We start from the raw sequence: 19,901 nt of genomic DNA, 5'->3' as shown, positions 1-19,901 counted from the left end.
CCTCTCTGGACCTCTCTTATATATATATATATATATCTCTATATATATATATATATATATATATATATATATATCCTCTCTGGACCTCTCATATCTCTATATATATATCTATATATATATATATATATATATATATATATATATATATATATATATATATATCCTCTCTGGACCTCTCATATCTCTATATATATCTCTATATATATATCTATATATATATATATATATATATATATATCCTCTCTGGACCTCTCATATCTATATATATATATATATATATATAGATATAGAGATATATATATCTCCTCTCTGGTCCTCTCATATCTCCGACAAACGTCGGCGCATTTTTTTTCAAACAGGCTCTATCTTGATAAATTGACCGCATATTTTAAGTCTTAACAACTACATTCTACTTCAAGAAGTGTTATGTTATGACTTTATTTTGAAGGCAGAGTTTTTACAGAGCTGGTACATTCAAAGTATTCAAGACCCTAGTATTTATATAGTTGCTTATATATTTATATTTCCTGGTGAGATATTGTAAAAAGGCAACGGTGTGAAATTAAAATATATCAAATAAAACGTCGTAGTTGATTCCTTTCAACTCTAAGTTAGTCAATTTATTTTACAGCAGGAAGTGATTCATTGCCATTTATATATATATATTTTCTATATGTGTGCTTTTGTTGTAGTAATGTAGCAATATATTTAAATAGCAGTAGAAAGCGTTTCACAACTAACACAGGCACAAAGACTTGATTAAAATACATAAAGACAACCAAAGACAAGAGGATTCATAAGAATGCATTGCTGCGTCACAATAAAGCAGCCTATGTTGTATCTGTATGGGGGACTCAGGGTGCTTCAGGGTTGATAGACGGCCCGAGGGGGGGGGGGCTCCTGGTCTCACCGCGGTGTGGCGATGATCTGGTACACGCGGGGGAGATTGGCGAAGCTGCTGTACTCTGCAGTGAGGTTAATACTGTCGGGGCCTTCGGTGCAGGAAAAGGTGAAATTCTGCATCAGGGACACCAGGAAGATGAAAAGCTCCATACGAGCCAGAGCCTCGCCAACACAGGATCTCTTCCCTGTGGAGGGACACAATCACAAACAGCATTGGAAATATATTACTGCTTGTAAAAGTGAAGAGGCAATGAGTACGATATTTAACACGAAATGACCCATCAGTCTTCGGCAAACCGCACTCACAAACAAAACTCTTAAGTAAAAATCATATACAAGGATGTCCCTCTGATCTGTCGACACTTTCATGAGATCGCCCAGATGGAAGGGGCTTCGTCTCTTCACAGCGCTAACGTCAGCCTGCAGATCTCACACAACAGCCTCTTTGATTTAATTAACTCCATCTTTGGTCTGCCGATAGTTGAAGAGCCAGCACGGGCTGCTGCACCTTTTCTACCTCAGTCCTGAACTTGTATCTTGCCCTTGCACCTGATTCAGACTATTTCAACTACCTACGGGACCACACCTTGCTCTTACTCAAAGCTTTGCTAAAAAGTATCCAAACTGATGACCTGTTGACTGTGTAATCGTAGATGAAACAGGAAGTCACAAAATTAAATTGGTATTGCATAAAGGTCCTTTGTCTATCATCTCCTGTTCACATTAGTCATAAAATCCATACAAGGTTGTAAATGATTCATGAGACTGTGTTTTACCTGCAGCAAAAGGCAGGAAAGCAGGATTTTTCTTGAAGTTGAAATTCTGGTCCAGGAAGTGCTGCGGGTTGAAGGACTTGGGAGTTGCCCATTGCTTCTCCTCTTTCAGCACAGAGTGCAACAAGGGCATAATGAAGGTGTCCTATTGAGAGAAGACATGATGCTAGTGCAATAATGCTTTTTTTCCCCTCGCTAATTCATTTTATATCTCGGGATCGCCCCTACCTTGGGAATGGTGTAACCCCTAAAAGAGATGTCCTGGAATGCAAAGTGAGGGAGGCTGAAGGGGACAATGTCCAGAAAACGCTGCACCTCATGGATAACTGCATCTGAGAAGGGGAGGGACTTCCTGTTCTCCATGCTGGGACTACAGCTTTGTCCAATCACAGTGTCAACCTCCTTCTGCATTTTCTCTGTACAGGACCAAAAGAAAAACATTGTGTTATAGAACTGATAAAGTAAGATGACTGTGTCCTCCATACTGGGACCTACCCTGTATGTTTGGGTATTTGATCAGCACATTGAGGGCATATCTGATGGTGGAGCTGGTGGTTTCCGTTCCTGCCATGAAGAGGTTCAACACTGTGCCGACCAGGTTTTCATGGATGAACTCTGTTGTGGGATTGTCCTTTTCCTAAGAGGACAAAGGGTTAAAAGTGCCATTAGCTGCGCAACAGTTTAAAAGGACATTTCAAGCAACAGGTGACAGAAGCCCACTGAGCACTTTTATTCCAGAAATTAGATCCATTCTTAGCAGCCAATTGTTAAAAGTTATTTTTAGAGGAGTTTTAAGATGGATTTCCAGGATGAAAGTTATGGTCCCGTGTTCCCTGAACCAAACAGAAGTTCCCACCTTATTGCTTCTGATGAGAAAGCAGTCAATAAAGTCCCTCGGGGAGCTTGGGTCCAGTGTCTCTTTGTGCTCTTTGATCTTCATGTTTATAAACTCTCTCAACTTCTCAGCTTTGGCAAAGGTAGCATGCTGGGGGCCAGGCAGTTGCTCCATGAGCCAGGGAAAGATGTTGTACAACTGTGGGATAAATAAAAATATTGTCTATAGGACTTATGTGACAACCAGACTTTAAAATGCTGCACTATCAGCCACTTACCTGACCAATAGGGCTGTTCAGAAACTTTAGAATCTCAGATATGATGTGGAGGAGCTGCAGGAACGTCTTGTCTTCGTAACCGAAGCGTTGGCCGAACACCAGGCAACAGATCACATTGGACACGGTGCAGCTTATCAAGAACGTGGGGTCAAATGGCTTGCCTGGAAGAGGAGAAGAGGAAAATCTTATTGGACTCATCTAATAAAGATACTGATCTGAAAAAAGAAAAATGATGTTGGCAAGATCAGAAAGTCCACTGAGAAGACATTTTCCCAGCCACGTAAATGTTTTCTCAGCTTGGTTTTGGACATTTTAATCGATAATTTTCTTTTTCTTTTTCAACTTGGGTTCTGCCATGTCAGTGTTTTTGAAATGCCTAAAGCATTTAGATCGAAAGCACGGGACACAATGTTATCTCTTTAACCTCTCTTATCATTAACTTTATTGATCAAGAGGAAATGTCAAAACATCAATTAAAGTATCAATAAAATTCACATCTATGTTGACATTCACGTTAATGTAAGCAAGTTGCTCTCCCTTTATGTGTGTGTGTAATATGAGCTTCTCCACTCTTTGTTTACATAACTCTTTGTTTACATAACTCTTTGTTTACCCCCTTCAGGTCAATTCTTTTAGTTCTGCAAGCAGTTTTACAATAATTTGCACTGTTAGCGTTGTTAGCAGCATTAGATGCCGGCTCAGCTGTCGCCATGTCGAGAGCCGTCAAGAGGCAATCGAAATGTTGCCAATCCCTTATATATAGCACCTTTAAATGCAGTTTCAAATGCTCTATTTGGTATTTTCAAGTCACTGAAGCTTCATTGGTGCAGTGGGTTACGTAACATATTCTGTGTTTACTTTGCACAAGCCGCCATCAGATAGAGATCAGGATTAAAGAGTGCAGCTGAAGCAAGAGAGATAAACACACCGAGCAATCCAACAAAGCCTACAGAACACACTAGCTTTTCAGCTGTTGACCAACTGTTTCGTATCCTTATGTCTGTTCTGTGTATTTCATTAAGGCTCCATTTAACAACATTTAGACCTATATTACATGTGCAGACATGCATAAGGTGTTTTGATTGATAAGGTGTTTTATTTTGTTCTCAGTGTATCTCAGCTTCAAGTGTAAAAGATTCTATCTTTTTTGCCACATTTCTCTTACTGTTGTGGTATATTTTCAGGTCTTGCACAATACAGCGAAGGCCCCAAGTGTCTTTGTCTTATATAGGATACAGGAAGCAGATGTGCAGGATACCAGGGGCTGAAGGGTAGATGTGTAGAATGACGGAGCCACATACATTGTCTTGACTTCCGCCCAAATGTTGAATAACATGTACCCTATATAAGGAGGTGCGAGAGCCCGAAAGGCAGGTCTTTCAGATTCGACTCGAGACCTCCGGGCGCTCTAGACGTCCGTCATGACATGTGTTGCTTGTTTGTAATAAACTTTATTATACCAGCAAGAACAGTGTCCGCGGAGCATCCTTCCTCATCACTTCAACAGCACTGTCGCATGAAAGATACGACACTGTCCTGAAAACGTAGGCGTCAGAAATCGTTTTTTGTCTGAAGCTATTAAAAAAAAAGCTAGTAAATGTGTTCTATTGAAGCAATTCTTCAGTTTGTGCCGTGTTGATCAAGAAAGCTGGGGTTGTAGCTGCGAAAAATGTCCTTGTTCTTTCTGCACCCAGCACCGTCAGTTGACATAATAAAAAGGAAGGACTACAGTTCATTCTGAGGAATGCATTGCTTCAATTGACTACATTTACCAATATGTGCAATGATATTCATTCACATTAACCCTGTGTGAAACGTGTGCTCTCAAACCAACAGCTGCAAACACACCTTTGAATGACTCAATGTGGGCCCTCAGGTGTCTGCTCTCCTCCTGGATCCACTCCTCCATGCCCTTGCGTCCCATCCCAAAGTCCCTCAGGGTCGTCAGTGTGAAACGTCGCAGTTGGCGCCAGCGCTCCCCGTTGCTGATCCCCAAACCTGAACAAAAAAAGGAAATGTGGAGCTTGTTAACCAACTGGAGCCAAAGACATGCATGCATGGAAACCATTGAAAAAAAATCACAGATCTATTGATAGAGATGACAGATGTTGTTTTTTTTTTAAACATATATTTATTGGTTTTATACATTTAACACAATTTACATACATAAATGACCCTTCCCCCAACCTGAACATATGGCAGTATATAAAATAACAATAAATAATACAAATATCACTTGGAAATAAATAATGGCTAAATTATGAGTTAAAACACCAAGGACCAAGATTAACAATGAAAATATTAATTTAGTTGAAATAAATAAATAAATAAATGAAAATAACGTAAATAAAATACAGTCACAAACATGGAGCAGAGTACAGCACACATTCCTCCCATCAGATTAGTAACTTCACATTTCCAATGCCTCTTCAATGTCACCATTTTTAACAAATTCCAAAAACATCTCCCAGATGTTGTAAAACTGAGAAGCTTTCTTCCTAACTATATACGTTAGTTTCTCAAGAGCCAAACCTGATGTTAAGTTTTTCAGCCAGTGGCCTAGAGAGGGGCAACGAACATTCTTCCAACACAGAGCGACTGAGCGCCTGGCCTGTAGTAGACAGAGGTCAACCATTTTTCTTTCTCTATTAGAAAGAGAACAATTGACTGGATACATGCTTAATATACAGAGCGTAGGGCTTAGAGGTATTGGAGAAGAGGTAATTTGAGAAATATATTGTATCACCGATCTCCAAAATCTCCTCACATTCCCACAAACAGTGATATAAAGTCCCTTGATGAATATTACACTTATAGCATCGGTCAGGAATATTAGGATCAAATTTGTTTAACTTCACAGGGGTGATGTACGTTCTCATTATCCAATTATAATGTATTAATCTCAGACGTGTGTTAATGGTTTGTGTATGTACCTTTGAACATATTATACCCCAATCTTCCACAGAGATGACAGATTTGAAGTGTCTGAAGTTACCGTAGCCTTTGGTAAGTTTCATCAGAAACGGAAATGGCCCTCTGCCTGTGAAGTCGTCTGCCTGGTCCACCAGAGCCTCCTTCACTGCGTCATATCCCACCAGAAAAACTATCCGCTGCCAGCCCAGGTTGATGGTCATCACAGGGCCGTAGGTTTCACTGAACTACAAGGAGACAGCATTTGTTAGGGTCATTAAAGGTAGGATGCATATTTAGCTATTTTTGTGCAAAAGTCAACAAGCAATCAAAACTAAAATTCAGTATGACTGACCAACGTAAAGACATCCTAGACTACAGGATAAGGTATTACCAACATTATATCAATGTCAATTTTGTAAAATAAATTCTTACTTTAACAATGCTTTTAAAAGGGGCATTTTTGTCCAGTTGCGGCAGATTTCCTATGAGAGGGAGTGCAAAGGGTCCCGGAGGCAAACGATACTTCCTGCGGTTTTTGACACTAAACAACCAAAGCAGAGCTAAGATTAGCCCCCCCAGGATCACTGTTGCAGAAAAGTCCATGACTCCCCTTTTTTCTCTTCCTCTTCTTGAGTCTTCGCTGGTCGGCAGATCTCTCTTATACTCACTTTCCACCTGTGATTGGTGCTTATGTCTGAATGGGTGTTTATTTTTATCAGGGAATTGGCAGAAGTGCTGCATTGGGACACAGGTGAGTCACATGTTCACATTTGTTTACTTCAGTGCACCTTCACCTGCTTATTTCTTTTTATTGGCTTGAAGCCAATGTAAGGCAAATGAACATCTGACTTGAATTATATGGGCAATAAGGTGAAATGTACTTCCTCTCTAGTCCCAAAAATTGATGTTGAGGAAATTGACAGGAAGGAATAATAGTGTACCATATAATTACACAACACAGAATCATAACAGAAGTCAAAAATGCCTACATACAAAGTGGCAAAGTGGAAATATTTATTACTGAAACAGCCTTTCCCCTTTTATAAGCCAATAAACGGATGAAATTGAAGATTTACCATGCACGCTATACTCAAATCCAAAATGTCAATTTACATTAAATTACTGAGTGGAGCTTCAGCCTTGTAAACGGTTATGTAACATATTCTATTTAGCATGCCATCGTAAGGAGATGAGAATTAATAGATAGAGGGATAAAATGTGCAGAGCATTCCAGCAAAGCTTTCATGATCGCTTGACAGCAAGCCCATCGATTTATGTATTTGGTCAATATTCAGCACCAGTGGCGTGTTTGTCTAACTTGTCTATTTTAATTCTCCTAAAGGTATCTGAGGCTTTGGCTATTCCTGTTTGGATGTGCTGAGTTTGATTGGATTTGGTTATTTCACATCAAATCTGTGAGAAACATGAGTGGATTAACAACAACAGCTGGAAACACCTTTGAATGTAGCTATGTGTTTAATCTAGATCCACTCTTCCATTCCGTAGCATCTATCCCATAATCCTTTAGTATTGCCAGGTTAAAACCTTGCATCTGCTGCTACGTTTTAAAACCTGACTGTGTGGACTGTGGAAAGAAAATGATCTTATACTGTATAAACTTTACAACTGAAAAAAGACATTGTGTCCTTTCTGTTGTTAAGTCTAGCAACACTTCCCCCAACAAAATGCCAGTGGGATTTTGGATTATTGCAGAAAATATGCTCTGGAGCAAGCAAACGTTCAGAAAGACATTCGTCCCAAATTAACACCCCTTTTATAATTTTTGCAGCTTAAATGCCATCAGCAGAAGCTAACGACTTCATGTCATGCAGTTGTATCTAGTAGGCTAAAGGCTAGTCTTCTAGTGATGACGTTTTGTAGTCTCATTGAGTCACTTGTTAACAACCACCTTTGTTAGGACACATAAAAGCTTAAAAATTCACGGTTAAGTGCAAAAATGCTGACTCCTTTCCAGGTTTTGGGACTCATTCCTGCAGCGCTCTATTTTTTATAAGTCTCTGGCTATGTCTATGAACAATGTTTCTTATATATTTTACGGGAAGTTGGAAGAAGCACGGCATTTTGCTAGAGGTGAACTGAGGTGTTATAGCATGAGTTTTGGTCAATTATGTGAAGTTAGAAAATACAATAATCTAAGCACAATGTCATCTATATCTATATCTATGCTGCTGTAATCCTGTAAATTTCCCCGCTGCGGGACTAATAAAGGATTATCTTATTTTATCTTATCTTATAATGAGCTGTAGCTCTTTAGATTTGATCTCATTTAAAACTCTAAAAATACAGCTGCAACACCCACGCCATTTAATCTGAATCTGTGCTTTAGTCGTGCACATTCTCAAACACAATTAGCATGTAACTGCATTACAAACCCACTCAACTTGTGCCTTTCAGTGGCGGGACACCCAGGTAGGTGGTTGTTTGGCCTTCTGGAAATCATGGCAGTATTGAGAAACAAGGCTTTGCATAACATGCATCACAGGTGATGTTTGTGGTAAAAAAAGACAAGAAAACGTCTACATAGGGAGCGGTTCTTCTTCACGGAGTCTGCCATGTTGCTACAGTAGCCCAGAACGGACAAACCAAACACTGGCTCTAGAGAGAGCCTTTAGCGCTTTTACATTAACTGAAGGCCACAGCAGTTCACCCACAGTAGCACATAGAACAAAATATAAAGCACAGCCCTTACAATTAACAAGGTTTCACTGAACTGGACCAAGACTGCAGTGTTCTATATTATAAAACCTTAAACCAATGCCATTGATAAATAGGCAAACTGTCACAGCTCTGCCCCTTCTCCCCTGCCACTCTATCTCTCACTCACCTAATCAGTTCACTCTCACCTGCATTTTGCTAGAGGTGTACTGAGATTTAATAGCATGGGTTTTGTTCAGTTTTGTAAAGTGAGAATATATGAGAATCAAAGCTCAATATCAACTTTGAACTAGATTTGAACTCATTTTAAAAACGTTAGAGACAGAGGCGCAGCACCTACACCATTTATCTGAATCTGTGTTTAAGTCGTTCACATTCTCAAACATTATGAGCATGTAACTAAATTTACAAACCCACGCAACAAGGCTTTGCATAACAGGCATCAGATGATAAACACAAGTGATGTATGTAGGAAAAAAACTAAAAAAGATTATCAAGAATGACTTCGAAGCAGTAATATTCATTGTGGGAAGGTCAAAAATGATCTTGTATCTGAAGAAGGATGACAGCAAGAAGGCATTGTTCCATGAAGCTTTTCTGTCACTCAGTGGTTTGTGAGCAGAATGTTGATCTCTGCACATATCGCCCATTGCAGTGAAAAAAACGAGAGCTATAAACCAAAGAGATTATTCTTTTGTTGTTTGGCAAAATCTCAGATCAGCACACATGGCCATTGAGCCTCTGCATCTCCCTCTCTTGTTCCAGTCTGCTCCATCATCCCTCCTCTCCAAACCTAGGCCCTGCTGTCTGCACTGCTCCCCCCTCCGCTAGACAGCAAACAGCAGATGGTTGTAGAGAAACAAAAAACAACAAAATGCACGGTCATGGTGACAGCAGGATTTATTTAGAGTTCACCTTTGGAATGCATTTTGTGTAAGGTTATGTGCAGATGGTGGGTAACGGGGGTGATGGGGGTGATTTTATGAAAGCGGGGCAAAAGTGGCAAAGTGCCAATGAAATGGAAAGAATGAGGAGGAGAGAATATTCACAGAGGTCAAATAAAATATAAAAATAAAGTAGAAAATGAACACAGCGATGAGAGACAATGAGCGGAGAAACACATCCAATAAAAAGACTCAAATATCTTCATAAACATCTTTGTTGCTGTCTGGAATCATTACTCTGCTCCCTCAGTTAACCTCGAGCCGTCCTGTGGCATGGAAAGACAGATACAACACAGACTGTGTGCAAGAGTCAAGGTCATGAATGATTTACCTGAGGAGCATTGGCATGAGGCCAGGAAGAACACATTCATTAATTTATAAATTAGACGCATAGATAACAAACAAGTGATTAATTGATGCCCTTGTATTATAAAAGGAATACCAACAAAAGGATGAGAAGGAAGGGTTTCTCAAACAGTCTTTCTCTCTAGTCAAAACTAAAAAGCAAATCCTCCACAGTCAAATGCATCAAAGTCGGAGTCCCCCTCGAAGTCGAAGCTGTTGAAGGGTGGGGAGTCGACGTCCTGGCTGCAGGCGTGGAAGGAGCCTCCCGCGGGGAGCTCAGAGAAGCCCCCCGCGCCGTGGCCGATGTCTGTGGCTCTGCTGGCGAGGGGGGAGGAGGGGGAGCAGGAGTTGAGGTAGCCCAGAGCGGAGGAGGCCGCCGCCCCTCCCATCAGCAGGCACACCGCCCTCACCGCCCGGGCATCGCTGCTGTTGCCGTGGCGAAGACAGTCGGACGTGCGGTGAGGTGGGGCCACGGAGACGCTGCGCAGGCGCCTCCGGGGTCCACCGGCTGTAGAAGTAATTTGAAACATTATAAGCAATATTTATGATTGTTTTTTTATTAAAAACACAAAGTTAGTGATCCAGTTATCCGGACTTTGTCATCCATTCCCCTTTAATCAGAGTTAGGCCTTCTTGGTCCTCAAGGATCCAGGATGTGAGTGTGGGATCAAGTAGCAGCAAGCTACCTCTTTGGACTCAACATAAAATCTTATATCAGCCATGTGTTTTAGCTCACTCACAAATAATGAGCCAGTTTCTAATGGCTGTAATCATCATTCATCAAACCCCACTCTGCAGTTCTTTGTCTCATTTTTACTCATTGTTTGGGATTTCCACAAGCTACTTTACACTATTTGCCAAATGACAGAGAGCTAAACTAAAAGAGTGGCAGGTGAAGAGTGAAACGCCTTTTTCTCTAAGATATTTATGTAAGGAGTTAGTTCTGCCAAACTAAACTAAAGGCTAGTGAAGATTAGACTTATAATCATTAGGTGGAAACGGATGACCACAATGTGATGGTCATGTTGTCTGGATGTGTTAGCAAAATAAACAAATAAATAAATAAATAACAATAATGGTTAAAATAATAATAATATGAATGGTTATTATAATAATAATAAGAAGAAGAAGAAGAAGAAGAAGAGGAATTATGCCACATTTAGGAAAGTAAAAGCTGAACACCAGCTACAAAAATGAATAAATACTTTCAAGTCTTTTACTAGCACTTGTGTTGTAAAATTGGTAAATGTCTTTCTTAATTTGCTTGTGTTTTATTTACATATAACACTTTTTTCCTAAATGCAACCTTTGTGTTGTTTCAGTTTTTTGAAAAGCAATTTTTTTCTTAATTTTCTTCTCCCTCAAAATGGCATTGGGCTCTCCCAGCCACCGTACTGCACCACCCTAAAGCAGCTCTAAGTTGGGAGTCGTTACATCTGGTTGACCTGATGGCTGACCTTGGCTTTGGCCTCCATCTCTGAAGGAGCCCCCCCGCTCCGTGACTCGAGACAGAGGAGGGGTGCCCTCGCTGACCCTGGGCGACCCGGGGTCTTTGTCGCTGGAGGAGTCGGGCAGCGGGTCTCTGTCGGTGATGCAGGGGGTGATGCTGCGCTGTCTCTGCAGGGTCAGGGGGGACATGACGCCCTAGAGAACAAGTATAAGAATATGTATGTAGTTATGACATGTTTGTTAAGATTGTTTTTCAGATATAATAATATGTATTTAGAAAACACACTACTAGAAATGAGAGGTGAGGTGTTGAGATGAAGACGAAGTTGACAGAGGCGACAGCACACAGGAGGACTAGTGTCAAGTCCAAACTGCCGACTCACCTCTCTCACTTTCCTGATCAAGTTCAGCCACAGACTGTGGAAGATAAAAAAAAAAATTGGGAGTCATTATATTTGAACCAGATCCAGGCCTACAGAGTGTTCATGCCAACACAAGATAAAGTGCAAACTGATCCAAACTGATAGACCTCTGCAGTAAACATGTCTGATAAGGAGTGGGGCAAAGGATATGAATCCTGTGTGTGTGTGTGTGTGTGTGTGTGTGTGTGTGTGTGTGTGTGTGTGTGTGTGTGTGTGTGTGTGTGTGTGTGTGTGTGTGTGTGTGTGTGTGTGACTCACTTGCAGTCATCTGGGTTTTCAGTGAGGAGCAGCAGGAACTTGTTCTGCGGCAGGATGAGGGCGAAGCAGCAGTCCCTCCTGCCCCCTGGAGGCAACCTGGGCAGGTCCAGGATTTCTCGCCCCTCTGCGATGGACTCACAGTTGGTCTGCAGTGCGACCACCTGGTCCGGGGGGGACTCGGCGTCACGACACACCAACAGGCTTCCCTCCAGGGTCAGAACAAGGTACTTCTCCTTCCACTGCTTGAACATGAAGCCCCCTGCAGCCACACAAGAGAAACCAAGGCTGTTTTATTGATTTGTTTTGTTATCTTGGGTGATTTATGGTAAGAGGGATCAACAGTGCTGTCGATGAAAATAGATGGGAAAATGTGGACAGAGGTTGCACAGTGGTGCTGTGAGCTGGATGCTAATGCTACCATGGCAACATCACAATGACTAACACCCTAATATGTAGATAGGTATAATTTTGACCATGTTCCCTATACCGAGATACGAAGCGACAAAGAAACATTTCGATCCATAAAACTTTCAATCATCTTTGAAATTACTGAAAATGACCCCCTTCAGTTGAAGCCTTTTGCTGTCATTTGTTTTTGTTCAACATCAAAAACACTGGGAATTTTGAAAGGTTCTCTTCTTGCTGAGGCCTCCTTTAGTTGTTTGTGTGTTTATTACATTTTTCTAGGCTGTGCTTTGGACTGGACTCTATTTAAAGGTGAATTAAATCCAAATCATTGGATAACTATTATGATAAAACATCAGTATGAATGCACAAACAACATACAATACAGTGCAAAATAATTACAGCAACACAACAGCACAAACCACAGCCATGAAAAATAACCTGAGAACTAAAAAATCACATCTCTGTCAACATTCGAACATAGCACTTTTAACATAGCAAGCATAGTAACATATAACCCTAGACATGAGGAAGTTCTTTAGCAGGAAATAATATAGAAAACATAGTGTTGCTTGAATATAAACTTAAATATGAAAATGACACAAGGACAGAAAAAAGATGAGAAATGTAAACCAGAAACAGACAGTATAGTGCACAGAGCTGTGTGAAAGTTACGTGTGAATAATCATAATGTAAATTTCCTTAAAGCAAGCCACCAAGGGCAACTTTAACATGTAGCAACAAAATTAAAAGCCTCTGTTTTTGGAACATACAGTGAGTACTCAGGACAGGACACACGCTACGCGTTTGATTGTAAGTGTCCCATCCGGCCGTCCAGCGTGTAATAACCATAATAGATGAACAGTGCATGTTGATGGACGGGGAAGATCTGCTCTATTTCTCCACACAGAGGATTAAAGATGAACAGGTTGGTTTTGCAAAACAGAGAGGGAGAGATGGAGGTATAGGAGTTTGGCTACTTGGAAACAACTTTATATATTTGGCATAAGACAACATTATTATTATTATGGTATTTTATTATAATTAGTCAACAGTTATGAGAGAAAAATATATTTTTTTCTAAATCTGAACTGCTGACATTGCTAGAAAACTGTATCTTCTGCCTCAGTCCCCTGAGCCAACATGACGCCACTATCAAATGAAAGCGATGGAGATATGAAACAGATGGAACATAAGCACAAAGACATGAGACGTTGGCTGAGTCCTGGATCTTGACTTGGCTTTGTAAGCAAACATCTCGTCATTCTGTAAAAAGACACACATCTGGGAGCCATCATATCGCACAAAGTGACTCTCAGACTGATATCACTCATTGATGTTGATCTGAGGCAATCTTCCTCTTCAGTCATTATTGTTCTTAGGGGAATGAATACCAAATGTTAATCCACGGTGGGAAAATATCATAATCACAAGTCCAAATATAAGTATATAATATAATATATTGTGTGAATATAAGATGCCGTCCTTTAAAAAGTGTAATAATTTTGTTTTAATTTATTGCTGTCAATGTTGGAAGGGAAGTTGTTTTTCACCATATTCTTTATCTCCATTTCAGATCATTCTTGACCAAATAGCAGCAACTGATCTTTCACTGTGCAGTATAAAAAAACATAAGCAACCCTGCAATCACAGCTAACCCAGATGTCAAGTAGAAAAAAACATAGGTGGATAGGGAGATTATAAAAAAACATGTGCATTCTATTAACCTACATTTAGTGGTACAAAGAAATAATGTTATAGAATGAAAACAAACATGAAGCAAACACCAATAAGACAGATACAGCCCATCACCCGTTGCTGAAGGCCGAGAACTGCACACGGATGAAGGAGTCAAAGAAGGCCTACCATATTTCCTGAGGAAGCCTCGATGGACACCCGCCGCGCTCATGCCTGTGTTCATCACAGCAACAGGGATGAAATGACAGGCAGAGCATTTGATCCTGAAAATAGGGTACGAGAGAGAGAGAGAGAGAGAGAGAGAGAGAGAGAGAGAGAATAATCCCTACTATTTAGGCCTCCCTTCCTTAAACCCGTGCTGTTGTGAGTGGAATTGGATCCGTCCCCGCTTATGCACATATAAACATCATACGAGCTTAAGAGCCAAAATAATCATAACAGCGATGGATAAATCCCACCGGATAGATCACTATGACTTTCACGCAGGCCGTCGCCAGATGTTACGTCAGGACTCTCTCCCCCCCATTCCACTCCTCTCTGAGGAAGCGCACGCACAGATTTAAGTCTCTGATTGCGGTCTTGTGTGCGACATATGGTTGATTCCTAATAGCTTATCATTAAACTGTCATCAAACCGGTGTCCCAGTGTATCTGGGTGACCTTGGACAGCCTCCAGACCAGGGCACGGGTCACGCCCCCGCCCAAGCAGATTAAAACAGAGGGATTATTATTGCTGCACAGCTGGAGCCCTGTTGTTGCAGGGCAGTGGATTGGCCCAACCAAGATTTGTAATCTACTCAGACCTGGCATACATGCTCCTACAAGCGGCCAAGATATTAACTGTTTCTTTTTAAATCATACATCCAAGCAGGATTAAACGCCACTCATCGTCTTGGCATGTGCTTCCTTATTGCAGTGAGAATAACATTATGTAACAAGAGGGATCTAGGAGAAATAACACACCAGAATGAAATTCTTTCTGCGGCCGCAGAATCTGATGGATACAGAAGCGTAATGCAATCACTTTAGGAAAAATATTTGCTCAGTTTTTTTCTGAATGAACAACACAACTCAAAAACTCAAGAGAAGCTTTTGTTTACTTGAAAGCTCGATTTCATGGAAGCACACATGTCACGCCTGTTTAAGTTAAATCCAGTTTATTTTCTTTAGGGTTCGAGACATACAAGTGCTGCAGATGTGACGTATTCACGTAGGCCAACCCCGGAAGTTTCCTCGACAAAAAGCCAATGCAGTTTTTCTTTTAGATTTTTTGGCTTACTGCAGAACAACAGTTTCTGTGGGAAAACACAGAGGACAAAGAACAAAGTAAATGTGCTTGGTAAATGTAGTGAATGACTATGGTGGAATTAATTGAGGCAGGGGCAGACAATCAAAACTGGCGGGAAAAAACACACACAGGAAGGAAGGAAGTGAAGGGATGTGAAGCGGGTGACAAAATAAAACAATAAAGATGAATAATTTGAATGAACCAAAAGAAAACATGTCAGCTGGTTGAGACAGAAATGCAGTTCTTTCATAAATGTAAAACATTCAATTAAATAAAGAACTTTGTAATTTAAATGACACATTTACATATACACATATCATCATACTATTTTAGAGAGCACTTAGGCCATGCTCAATATTAGTTTGAAAGCATTGAAATAATTTCAATTCAATTCAAGAGCAGCAGATACCAAAATATTTTTGTAATATGTGGGCATGCCATTAAACTAAAGTAATATCAAACCATTAAGTGTAGTTATAGAAAAGCTGTTTGCTATAGCAGATGTGGTTTTCTGGTGTAGAAACACAGAATTATTTGCAGTGTAACTGGTTGAAAACTATGCATCCACTATTGTTATGTCTGTGACTCTTTTAACTGTTCTGTATATGATCCACAATATTCCAAGTTTGCCACCCCTCCCCCTCCGCTCTAAAGTATACATTATTGTAGGTTCCCATTTTGGTTGCCACAAGTATCCATACACATATTTATATGAATTATGTAGAACTTGTTACAGAAGTTATGTGGTTTTAATGTGACAACTGTGTATTTACTGAGTGAGTTATTGTCATTGGTCTCATTTGCATATAATGATCATTTGCATTTGTCACCAGCAGGGGGCAGAAGGGCCCATGTAAACTTAAGCCGGTCATGTGTCATTGTAGCCCATGGGACATATCAACAGGTTGGGGGAACAATTTGTCTGGCTGCAGTATGAAGATGACGAAGAAGAAGAGGAAGATGTTAGCTCATTGTTAGCATGTGTAGCTGGGAGAGCTAGAGGAAGGAGTTTCCCATGTTGGGCAGCCAATAGGGAGTCTCCTCCAACACCAACAGGTTGTTTTCTGCAGCAGGCTGTGCAGACTAACAAGGCAGTGAGAGAACATAATAACTGGTGTCCATATGACTTGTTGGCTTTATAACTGAAAGCATTCAACTCTGTTAATCCACTTTATCCTACAGTCCCTAAGTCTTTAAGTCTGGCTGTTCGGTGAAACAGGTTTGCTGGATTTCGGTGTGGCCTAAAAACCTAAACACTGTGGTCCTGCAGATCTGATGCCCATCCCCCTCAAAACCCAAACACTCACTCCTTCCAGGCCCATCCAGCCCCAAAAACATTGTGTTTCTGAGTAGAACACCCCTCTTTCTTGTACAGGACCCCCTTGGTGACCCTCCCTCCCTCCCTCCCTGCCTCTCTCTCTCTGTGCTTCTATCTGGGAGCAGCGAGAGCACCATTGCTCAAGCTCCCATTGAAAAGAGAGCATATACAATGGGGTCTTTCTCAGTCTCCCTCTCTGTCTCCATTAAAGACCCTGGGAACACAACACTGTCCACAGAGCCACTCTTAAAGGGCCAGTGGGACCCAGGTCTTTTCGCAACCTGAGACCCGGAACGTCCCATCGTTTTCATGGGAAAAGAAAAAAAAAAACAGGAATCTATGCAGCAAATCAATTATTCATGAATGGTATGTGAACTCTGCCTGCACCACCTCCGTCCAAACACACACAATCACCTCAGACATCACAGTCTACAACAAAACAGTGAAGCCCCGCACTGCCGATGGGAATCATCAGGGACAGCATGCTTTTATTTAGACTACAGCTGATGATGCTTCAGTCTGTTGTGACATCGTGGAGCTAACTCATTCTGATGACATGATGCTGGATGTGTGTAGCAAATACAAATATAATAGTTTGAATATCATTCCTCTTACTTTACTGCTATACATTTAAGGTATCTTCACTTTGTAAACTATAATATGCCTGTTTGTATAAAAGTTGGAACATTTTAAACATGTGTAAAGTAACCCGACATTTATTTTTTTAGGCCAATGGGTGAAATGAATGGAAGGCAGAGGTTTTTGGTTATGAACCATTATTTAGTTTTTATTTATTGATTTCCATTTGATTTCACTTATGTACTCTTTTGTTTTTACATTAATACAAATCAATTTTTACATTAATACAAATCAATCAAACAGTTTTGACCCAAAACATGATGTTAAATATGTAGAATTATGGCAAAAGCAGAGGAATATCATGCAAAAATATGTATTTAGTAAGAAGACACAAATACAAACAGAGTTTACAATTTAAAGGTACATTGAAACCAGGGTACAATGACGCAGAAATAAACTGTGAGAGTGAATGAATAATAAACAAGTGGGTGAAACAAATTAATTTACGGCTCTTCAAAAGACAATGATGACAGGTTTTAACTCACTATGTCTCATTTATTCCCAAGACTTCTTTATCCTCTGCCATGACTTAATGTAACCTATTCTGTTGTTGGTGAAAACTCACCTCTTCAAGAAGTACTACCCTGAGCCTTCCTCGTAGCACTTATTGCACTCGTATTATTGCATTTACTGTATTTGTATCAGTTGTTGCACTTATTGAATTTGTATTTGTTTACTGCACTTATCCTATTCGTAGTAGTTTGTAGCACTTATTATATTCGTATTAGTCTGTTGCAATTATTGTTTTCGTAGTAATTTGCCTCTGCACTATACTTTTGCTCTGGTTTATGCTTTAAGATGCTTGTTTAAGAAAGGAGATGCACTTATGACTTCTGGTGACTAGTAGTTCTCTTGAATACCTATGTTGAATACACTTCCTGTAAGTCGCTTTGGATAAAAGCGTCTGCTAAATGACTGTAATGTTATGTAATAAGATAAGATAAAATAAGATAATCCTTTATTAGTCCCGCAGCGGGGAAATTTGCAGACTTACAACAGCATAGAGTAAAGTGCACACAAGAGACATAGTAGAAGAAGACAAGCTAAAAATAAAAAATGAAAAATAAAAATAAAATAAAACAAGTATTATAAATAAGCAATAAAAAAAAAACAGTAGAAAAAACAACAATAACTGAAATATTATATATACAGACAGAGTTTAAAAAAAACAACTATTTTAACTATTTTAACTATTATTGCACAGTGTAATGTAATGTAATGTAATGTAATATAATGTATTTAATGTAATGTAATGTTATGTAATATTATGTACTATAATATAATGTAATGTAAAATATAATATAATATAATGTAATGTATGTAATATTATGTACTATAATGTAATATAATGTAATGTTATGTACTATAATGTAATGTAATGTAATGTAATATAATGTAATGTAATGTAATGTTATGTAATATTATGTACTGTAATGTAATGTACTGTAATGTAATATAATATAATGAAATGTAATGTAATGTAATGTTATGTAATATTATGTACTATAATGTAATGTAATGTAATGTAATGTAATGTAATATTATGTAATAATGTAATGTAAATAATAATATAATGTAATATAATATAATGTAATATAATGTAATGTATGTAATGTAATATAATGTAATATAATGTATGTAATGTAATATAATGTAATATAATATAATATAATGTAATGTAATATAATATAATGTGATGTAATGTAATATAATGTAATGTAATGTAATATAATATAATGTGATGTAATGTAATGTAATATAATGTAATATAATGTAATATAATATAATATAATGTAATGTAATGTAATGTAATATAATATAATGTAATGTAATGTAATGTAATATAATGTAATGTAATGTAATGTAATATAATGTAATATAATGTAATGTAATGTAATAATATAATGTAATATAATATAATATAATGTAATGTAATGTAATATAATATAATGTAATGTAATGTAATGTAATATAATGTAATATAATATAATGTAATATAATATAATGTAATGTAATGTAATGTAATGTAATATAATGTAATGTAATATAATATAATGTGATGTAATGTAATATAATGTGATGTAATGTAATATAATATAATGTAATGTAATGTAATATAATATAATGTAATATAATATAATATAATATAATGTAATATAATATAATATAATATAATGTAATATAATGTAATGTAATAATATAATGTAATGTAATATAATATAATATAATATAATATAATGTAATATAATATAATATAATATAATATAATATAATATAATATAATGTAATATAATATAATATAATATAATGTAATGTACTATAATGTAATATAATATAATGTAATGTAATATAATGTAATGTAATGTAATGTAATGTAATATAATATAATGTAATGTACTATAATATAATATAATATAATATAATATAATGTAATAATGTAATATAATATAATATAATATAATATAATATAATATAATATAATGTAATATAATATAATGTAATATAATATAATATAATATAATATAATGTAATATAATATAATATAATATAATATAATATAATATAATATAATATAATGTAATATAATATAATATAATATAATATAATATAATATAATATAATATAATGTAATGTAATGTAATGTTATGGTGCACACAGGTCCGTCTCTGACACCAGACTTGATCTACTGCTCTAGTTTACAACTTCAGGGGATCCGTGAGTAATTAAACAGCGAATGGGGGGATTGTGCTGAGACAATC

At 38.1% G+C, this 19,901-nt stretch overlaps 2 protein-coding genes across 2 annotated transcripts; both read right to left on the bottom strand.

Annotated features, from left to right (window-relative positions):
* Positions 1-432: 432 nt before the first annotated feature.
* LOC129109177 (cytochrome P450 2F3-like) lies at positions 433-6,390 on the bottom strand. The gene is made up of 9 exons (XM_054621223.1): positions 6,134-6,390; positions 5,784-5,946; positions 4,637-4,786; positions 2,789-2,949; positions 2,533-2,709; positions 2,172-2,313; positions 1,905-2,092; positions 1,680-1,821; positions 433-1,088 (listed from the first exon to the last, which is right to left on the bottom strand). The coding sequence occupies exons 1-9, from the start codon at positions 6,302-6,304 to the stop codon at positions 907-909; spliced, it is 1,476 nt and encodes a 491-aa protein (XP_054477198.1). The 5' UTR covers positions 6,305-6,390; the 3' UTR covers positions 433-906.
* A 2,941-nt stretch (positions 6,391-9,331) lies between these two features.
* Positions 9,332-11,580, bottom strand: si:ch1073-83n3.2 (uncharacterized). The gene is made up of 3 exons (XM_054621433.1): positions 11,499-11,580; positions 11,124-11,310; positions 9,332-10,174 (listed from the first exon to the last, which is right to left on the bottom strand). The coding sequence occupies exons 2-3, from the start codon at positions 11,302-11,304 to the stop codon at positions 9,819-9,821; spliced, it is 537 nt and encodes a 178-aa protein (XP_054477408.1). The 5' UTR covers positions 11,305-11,310; positions 11,499-11,580; the 3' UTR covers positions 9,332-9,818.
* Between the last annotated feature and the right edge of the window lie 8,321 nt (positions 11,581-19,901).

The sequence above is a fragment of the Anoplopoma fimbria genome, chromosome 1, assembly GCF_027596085.1.
Source record: "Anoplopoma fimbria isolate UVic2021 breed Golden Eagle Sablefish chromosome 1, Afim_UVic_2022, whole genome shotgun sequence".
Lineage (NCBI taxonomy): Eukaryota > Metazoa > Chordata > Actinopteri > Perciformes > Anoplopomatidae > Anoplopoma > Anoplopoma fimbria.
This window is presented reverse-complemented; position numbering and strand designations above follow the sequence as displayed.